Source organism: Olea europaea, chromosome 11 (genome assembly GCF_002742605.1).
Source record: "Olea europaea var. sylvestris chromosome 11, O_europaea_v1, whole genome shotgun sequence".
NCBI lineage: Eukaryota > Viridiplantae > Streptophyta > Magnoliopsida > Lamiales > Oleaceae > Olea > Olea europaea.
In genome coordinates, this window is record NC_036247.1 from 26,745,435 (window position 1) to 26,753,742 (window position 8,308).

Genomic DNA, 8,308 nt, shown 5'->3' on the forward strand with positions numbered 1-8,308 from the left:
GGCTCTTTCTGAAAATTGTACTGAAACGACATGGACGTTGTTTACTTATTCTATGGTGTGCGCCTAAGCCTCTTAACTAGTTAAGCAATGTGTATTTTATATCGAAACAACATACACATCGTTGTCGTGTTTCAAGAACGATTTCAATGTCGTTACGCAAATCAATTAAGCAGTATGTTTATAATACCGAAACGACATAGATGTCGTTTTGTGTTTCAGGAAAGATTTCAATTTTGTTATAAGGACATTTTAGTCCTTTACAAAATTGAATTTTCCATGCTTAATAATTTTAGTCCTTTTAAACAAAAATCTTAGATGTTGGTCTTCTTCAACTAACGTTTAGTTTGACTTGTCTTTTTAACTCAATCCCCCATGAATTATAGCATATTTCCTTGATAGGATAAAGCTTCTTTGCCAGAATAATTTTACAAAAAAATTGACATAATTGTATGTGTCAATTAATAATTGGATGAAAAAATTGACCGTATTTTAAATTGTCCGATGATAATATGCCATTTGATATTATGTCAAACTTTATGTCAACATTGATATTAATATGCCACGTGGTATATGTATGGAACTAGAGTAAGAAGACCAGAGAGTCAGAAAGAGAGAAGGGAGGCGAGAAAGGAAAAGCGTTGTACAATGGCGGACGAGGACTATGAGATGGACGGAGGGTACAATTTTCTCACACTTACTATCAATTTTTCCAAAGAGAAATTAAACCAATCTTTAAACCTAGGGCTTTTAGGGTTTATGTTTTAACTAACAAAGATCCTTAACTTTTTTTTTTTTCAGATACGAAGATGAGCCAATGGAGCCTGAGCCTGATGTAAGAAACATTCTTGCTTTCTAATAACAATAGCTTTATAATGCTTTTTTAGTCCATTTGCCCGCTCATGGAAGAGATACTTTACTTGGGTGTGGAAATAGGAAGGAGCAGAGATAGAAGAAGAGAACAACAACAATGATGATGCTCTAGATGCTTTTGAAGGTGAAGGTGAAGAGAAACAGGAACAAGAACCAGTTGAACGCCCTCGGAAAACGTCCAAGTATATGATGAAATACGAGCGTGCGAGGATTTTGGGCACTTGTGCCTTGCAGATTAGGTGTTGTGTGATTTTTGGATTTTACGTTTTCAACATGTTAGTCATGGATTTAAGGAGTTTTGTTTAACTTGGGGAATTTTTGTGGTTGTGCAGCATGAATGCCCCTGTCATGGTTGAATTGGAGGGTGAAACTGATGAGGACATCTACTTTTTATTTATTTTTAGTTGGACGTTATTTATGTTTTAGATTTTATTTATGTAATTGGGCTTGTGTTGGCCCAAGTCCATTCTACTTAGAGTTTTAGTCTTTATTATTTAAACCTAATTGCGATATAATTTCATTAGTTTTGATAAATTGAAGAATATTTTGGTGGTTTGTTGCCTATGGCTTCTCCTTCCTCTCCCCTCTCCTCTTCCCCATGAATTTCTGCTTCTTCTCCGGTTTCTCCTCCCATTCTCTCCGGTTCTCCCCTCTTTCTTGCTTCTTCTTTCTATTTTTTAATTCATCCTGCATTAAATTTGGTATCAGAGTCGAACCATGGGTAATTTCTTTTCTTTAATCCAAAATTTATTTATATTTCCTTCCCAAAATATGTTGGGATAGCACGAACTAAAAGAATTTTTGGTAAAGGCAACAATTTTTTTTGCTTCTTCAATTTTCAGTCTTAGTTGAAAAAAAAAGTTACTGTTCATCGCGGGTACTGTTCACACAGAATTTCAATTTAGTATTTTGGTCAGTTTCTTAAAAATAAAAAAAATAAAAAAAATTACTGTTCACGGGTACTGTTCATGCCCAAAAAAAAATCTCATTTTCTTTTTTGCTACTGCTGCTGCTCATAAATAAAAAAAAAAAATTGTGGTGTTGTTCTACAAATCCCAAGCCCTAGCATTCAAGCTCATTTAACCCAACTAACCCAGCCTACTCTTTACGACCCAGGCCCACTCTCCAAACACTAACCCCAGCTGGCCCATCTCTATAACAGGATCCAAACCCCTTCCCATCTAACCCAGTCCCAAATATCCGACCAAACCCGATTATAACCAATCCATTAACATCAAATACCCCACAGTTTCACCCGATTCCTCTCTCACAACCACTCTCTTGCTGCTGCCGCCTCTAATCACCATCACGCCACCACTTCATTATCTATTGTATTCAGGCATTCAGAGCACTATTGCTTCATCGCCATAGGCCACCACCACCAACCCATGATCATACACTTCCACCACAGTTACCACACTCATATATTTTCTCGTTCATCTCAACAATCTAAAAGTCACAGTCATCACACTCAGTTTTACATCCACACCAGAGCCAGTACAAATTACAGTCAATAGGGGTTAAAACCATTGGACACGAAGGGAAGAACAGAAGCATAGTTGGGGCGCATAAGTCGGTAATTCAGATCAAGCGGTATACAAATAATCAAAACTAAACAACAGGGAGTCCTTGATCTTTATTTAGTATTAGTTTATACTACTGCTTCGTTTTTAAAATTGTATCAATTAAAATCTTTTGCTGCTGTTATCGTGATAATTTTAGCCTTAAACCCCACTTGATCAAAACCATTAATCGAATTGACACCAGTGATCGAATTGACTTCCATTGTTCTCCACTTAAATTGATTGGAGAATTTGACTAGTGTTTTGACCCTTGCTTTGCCATTTTACATGTACTAGTAGTAGTATTAGCTTGTTTTGAATTTAATTAATCCCAATATTTAAAATTAAATTAAAAAAAATTGGTACAAGTTATTTTTCATTTATTGCACGTATTGTTCACTGATCTCATCATAGCACGTCATTTAGTCGGTATTACATTGCATGTAGTTGCATAGTGGTCATCTTGTCATCTCTATTTCCAATACATTGACCATGGATCCATCCCAATTTGATGCACTCACTAGACAATTAGCGCAACTTGCCACTAGCTTATCGGCTGTCCAATCAGATATAGCTGCTACTCGTGAGGAGAGAAAGAACCTAGCTGCTAAGTTGAGCAATTTTAAGCGAACCCCTCGTTTAACTGACACTAATTCTGAAGTGTTTCATAATAGACAATATCATCGTGGACAAAGTGATCAAAAATATTTTCGACGCGATCGTAGGAATAGGGATCAGGTTTGTGAGCGAGAACAAGGTGGTCATCATGATACTCATTCTCTTCCTCGTCGTAAGGAGCGTTTCTTTAGAGACATTGACTTAGATATTCCTACTTTCGATATTTGTTTAGATCATGAAGGGAATCGGCTAGTAACTGAGTACATTGCTCAATTTGAGGAATTTCGAGTAAACTGTCATGTCGTTGAGGATGAGGCCCTGACTTTAAGTAGGTTTATACAAGGTCTAAGAGATGAACTTAGGCGTGAGCTTTTCTTTCGGAGCATCACTACTCTTGATCAAGCTTACTCTTCAGTTCAGGACTACGAGTTACTTATTAGTACTCCATATGAAAAGCGCGACCACCATCGTTCTCCCATGTCATTAGCACCACCTCAACATGAGTCTGTCATAGAGACTTCCCAGTCTAGTGTTCTTCCCATTTGGAAAAATAAGTGTAAAGGTCGTGATAGTCCAATGCCGCCTTCTCCTTATAGAAAGCGTATTGACAACCATTCTTCCGTCTCATTGGCTCCACCTCCTCCTGTTAAGTCTTTTCTAGGACCTGCCCCGTCTAATGTTTCTCAAATCTTGAAAAATAAGGGTAAAATTTTTGAAACTCCAGGGACTTCTTCTCAACTACTATGCATCAGCTATAAGGATTTTGGTCACATCTCTTCCAATGTCCTAATCGAGCCTTAGTCATAGAAGAACGAAAGAATGTAATAGAAGAGTCGTTAGAAGATCCAGTGTACGAACCTAAACTTGAAGATTTTGATGATGATAGTGAGGCACCTCCTTAGGTGGCACCCAGACTCTTCCTGAGGCTCTAGATACTATATCCCATGATTTCACTAGTCACTTTTGGAGAACCCAGTCTCCTTTGGTTAACACTAAATCGAAATTCTCCACTGCAGACCAACCTCAGACTGATAGTCAAAATGAAGTCGTTAACCAAAGTCCTAACAATTTATTCAAGTCTCTAGCCCAGAAAAATCTTGGGAATTGGGACTCGATCCCCCCAACTGTTCACATTGCATATAACAATTCTATGAATTGGTCTCTAGGTCTAAATCCATTTGAAATTGTTCAAAATTATAAGTCTAGGTGGCCGTTAGATCTTATTCCCATGTCCCTGCATGCTAGTGTGTTGTTGTCAGCTGAAGCATTTGTATATCATTTTCATGACTTACATATTGAGATCAATAAACAACATGACGCAAGTAATGCATTATATAAACTTCAAGCTGATTCGCATAAACGATATTTTGAATTTAATATTGGGGATTATGTTATATTGCAAGCTTGTAGTGCTGGTCCTTTAAAAATTTTAAAGTATGTTGGTTCAAATGCACATGTCATTGCCCTTTCATCACATTTTGGCTACCACTCTGCTTTAAATATTGAGGACTTCATTACTTACAAACACCGTGTTACTTCCTTTGATGATCCATTTCTACTTAGCTTTGTAGACCCCCAACTTGACTATGTTGATATTTCTACTTCAATACCATCTATCACAGCACACAAAGATAAAATTGATATTATTTTAGATGAACGTGTTGTATTGACCAATGATGGCAAGATTCAGTACTTTCTTGTTTGTTGGGTAGATCGACGTGCTTCTTATGCTCCTCATTATATACAATCATGTGAAAATCTTGAAGATGAGGTGCATGAATATTGGTTATTTGGAGTCCAGTATCAGTACATGGTTAGAAGGAAAGATCGCCCCCTTGGTCAGATCATATTCTTGGGAATAAGCTACAGTTTTTAGTACTATCAATTATGGAATTTCGTTACTTGGTTTGTCAGAAAGATCGTCCCCCGTGGCTTGACGCATTTGGAGTATCAAATTGAATGCAGCCTATACTATCTATCAACTTGACATGGTCGAGTTTTTCTTCCACCCCGGGAGAGTTGATGATGACATCTATTTTTTATTTATTTTTAGTTCGACTTTATTTATGTTTTAGATTTTATTTATGTAATTGGGCTTGTGTTGGCCCAAGTCCATTCTACTTAGGGTTTTAATCTTTACTATTTAAACCTATTTGCGATGTAATTTTATTAGTTTTAATGAGTTGAAGAATATTTTTGTGGTTTGTTGCCTATGACTTCTCCTTCCTCTCCCCTCTCCTCTCCCCCATGAATTTCTGCTTCTTCTCCGGTTTCTCCCCTCTTTCTTGCTTCTTCTTTCTATTTTTTAATTTGTCCTACATCAGAAACTGATCCTCTTGAGGTAAAATTATTGATCTTGTTCTCGAATGAGAAAATACTGATGTGTTTATTGTATTTTTTCTCTTATTCTTCCTGTTAATTTGCCTTTTTCTACTTTCTTTGAGACCTTTGATTTTGAAATTAGAAGCTGTGTAACTGAATGGATTGTTGCACATGTTTTTCTTTCTCTGCTTCTTGGTAAGTAGCAATTAATCTAGGGGAAGGGCTTGAAAATCCAACATCATGGTTAAGCCCATATTCTCTAACCAAGCTACTCTGGCTCCTTGTTTGGTGTTTTTTGCCCACCCTTCAAATGTGATTTAGGTTCTGTTGACTGCCTTTGTTTTTAAGTCATAAATACTATATATTTCAATTTGAACCTTCAAAATGAGCCAGTGCTATAGGATGTTGAAAGACAATGTTATCACTTTCTAATGGAGCAGACAAATATATGCATGTATGAGAGAGTAGAAAATTGATGATAAAGATAACGTCATTCCAATTACTGGAAATTAACTAAACTAGATAACTCTTTTTCACTGTATGTAAATCTTCAAACGCCTTGGTCTTATAGTTCTCTACTAGGAAGTTCTGACGTCCGTGGAGCCAGCAGGCAGGTGTCCAATACGTGTTGGCACCTACATGTGGTATGTCCCCCTTTTTCTGTTTTCTCACAACAGACATGTCGCCAACATGCCGTCAACACATCGGCAATATTACATTAGAGGAATCATAACAAAATTTAGAAAAAGGGAGATATATTTAGCCTTTCTTTGAACCCCCTTTTAATTTTGTAAAAGTGATTTTTTGAGAATGTGTGGTAACTGCGCATGATGGATTCACAATCCACCGCCTTAACCCACTTGGCTACATCACCCTCCACAATCCAGGTGGCGATGTCCAAATCATGACACCAAGTTCATGCAGGAGAGGACTTTAATGATGCAAACAACTCACGTTCGGTAATAAGACTTGAACATGGATTTTTTCCCCATCGATAAAGTAGGAAAAACTTTGGGTTCACAAGCAAAATTATTTTATTAGGTGTATGTTTGAAAATGAGTTTGCGGGAAAATGAGTTTTAAATGATGGGGGCTCTAACACGCACTTATCTGCTGGGAGGAGCAGAAGATTATCTTGTATAAACAGGCTGAAGGAGCAAACAATGCTGATTGGGGGTGGAAATAATTGAAGGGGGTGGGGTGAAGTGAAGTTGGTAGAAGGGAGTTGGGGAGGCCGAGAGAGGTGAGCGGAGCTTGCTGAAATGATGTGGAACTTTAATTTAGTATTTCAGATAATTTATTGGGCAAAGCCCCTGGCCCTGAACGTCAAGCAAAACTCTAATTTATCAAAAGTGAACACAGCTTTGAACTTTAAAGCAAGCGTACCGATTTGATTTACCCAACTTTTTAGTGGCATGTATTGTTTCAATAATATAGTACTTTTCGTTTTTCAATAATACATTAAACCTTTGTTTGAGTCCCATTTTTCAACCAAAATATATTCTTCAACAGTGATTTGACATATTTCAACCACAAATTCTTCAATAAAGTAATATTATACGCAAATAAAATTTTTTCTTATTTTTTAACTACACATTTCTCATCAATACACTATTCAAAAATTCATTTTCTTCACAAAAATGGGGCTCAAACAAGGACTAAATATGATTTGATTTGATTTACCCAACATTGAAATAATGGCATGTTTTACTCAAATTCTGATTTAAAAAATTAAACAAATACGTGTACTGATTTGATTTACCCAACTTGTTAATTGAACAAAACACATAATTTTCCACTAAAAATTTTAAAAATTTAAAAGCATAAAAAAGTAAGAAAAATTAATATTTTTTAGTTGACATTTGGTATCATGTTTATTATTTTAAAAAATTAAGTCAGTACATCTATGTTGTGTCATGACGGACACGCTACACTGTTCTTTAGGTGTTCCAAGATGTAATTTAGTTCTTTCTTTTCTGTACTAAAAGAAATTGGACGGATCTGTGTCTAATGGATTGAATTGAAAGAGCTGTTTACTCTTCACCAAACTATGCTGATTGATGACTAGTAAGTTACATTTAAATATCATTAAATTGAAAATTTTGTAGTTGAACTCGTTGCTAGTAGATTTTAGATACTAATTTTGTAGCTCTATTTCTTGCATTTTCTTTTCATGAAGCAATTAACCTAATAAACCTGTTTTTGCCCATGTGTTTTGTTTGTGCTCATATCATTTATCTAAGATTGCAATGAAGGAACTGCGAGAGCGAAAGATACCATTCACTATTCGTCGTTACCTCCCTGATGGAAGGTAGGATTCGCTCGTAAGTTAAAAGTCTTTATTTTACCGGTCTCTCTCCTATGCTACAGCTATTGGTTTTTATGTTGGTACAATGCAGTTACGAAGATTGGGGAGTTGATGAATTGATTGTGGAAGACTCCTGGAAGAGACAAGTTGGAGGCGACTAATATGATCGTGCCCTATTGTTGAAATGGTTGTGTTTGTAGTAATGTTTGTGGGGATTTTAGATAAAGACCAAGTTTTCAAGTATGTATTAACAGTGACTTGTGTCATAACTTCATGGACTAAAGTCATCAATGCTAACTGTCTTGAATTTTCGTTCGAATGAGTTTCTGTTCTGTCTGATTTTTCCGAAGAGTAATTGAATTTTGTTTTGTTGGGATTTTAGTATTAGGTTGTTTAAAAAAAGGTTGAATCTCAACCTTGAGGGCCCTATCGTCCCGTCCTTGGAGCATCGTGAGGGAGATAAATCGCTGGATGTGTCCCCACAAGTCAGAGAACAAAAACTAGTCTGTATACTGGTGCTCACAAAGAGTTCAATTCCATATATTAGGAATCGAACTCTCCCACTGCAACTATCAGCAAGGCTGAGATTACCAAACAGATCATTATGTTTAATTCTATAAGCTTGTCAA

At 36.4% G+C, this 8,308-nt stretch overlaps 1 protein-coding gene across 1 annotated transcript; it reads left to right on the forward strand.

Moving 5' to 3' along the window:
- Positions 1-645: 645 nt before the first annotated feature.
- LOC111403888 (DNA-directed RNA polymerases II, IV and V subunit 6A-like) lies at positions 646-7,846 on the forward strand. The gene is made up of 8 exons (XM_023032535.1): positions 646-677; positions 799-832; positions 934-1,109; positions 1,203-1,234; positions 3,190-3,192; positions 5,375-5,391; positions 7,615-7,682; positions 7,771-7,846. The coding sequence occupies exons 1-8, from the start codon at positions 646-648 to the stop codon at positions 7,838-7,840; spliced, it is 432 nt and encodes a 143-aa protein (XP_022888303.1). The 3' UTR covers positions 7,841-7,846.
- Positions 7,847-8,308: the final 462 nt, after the last annotated feature.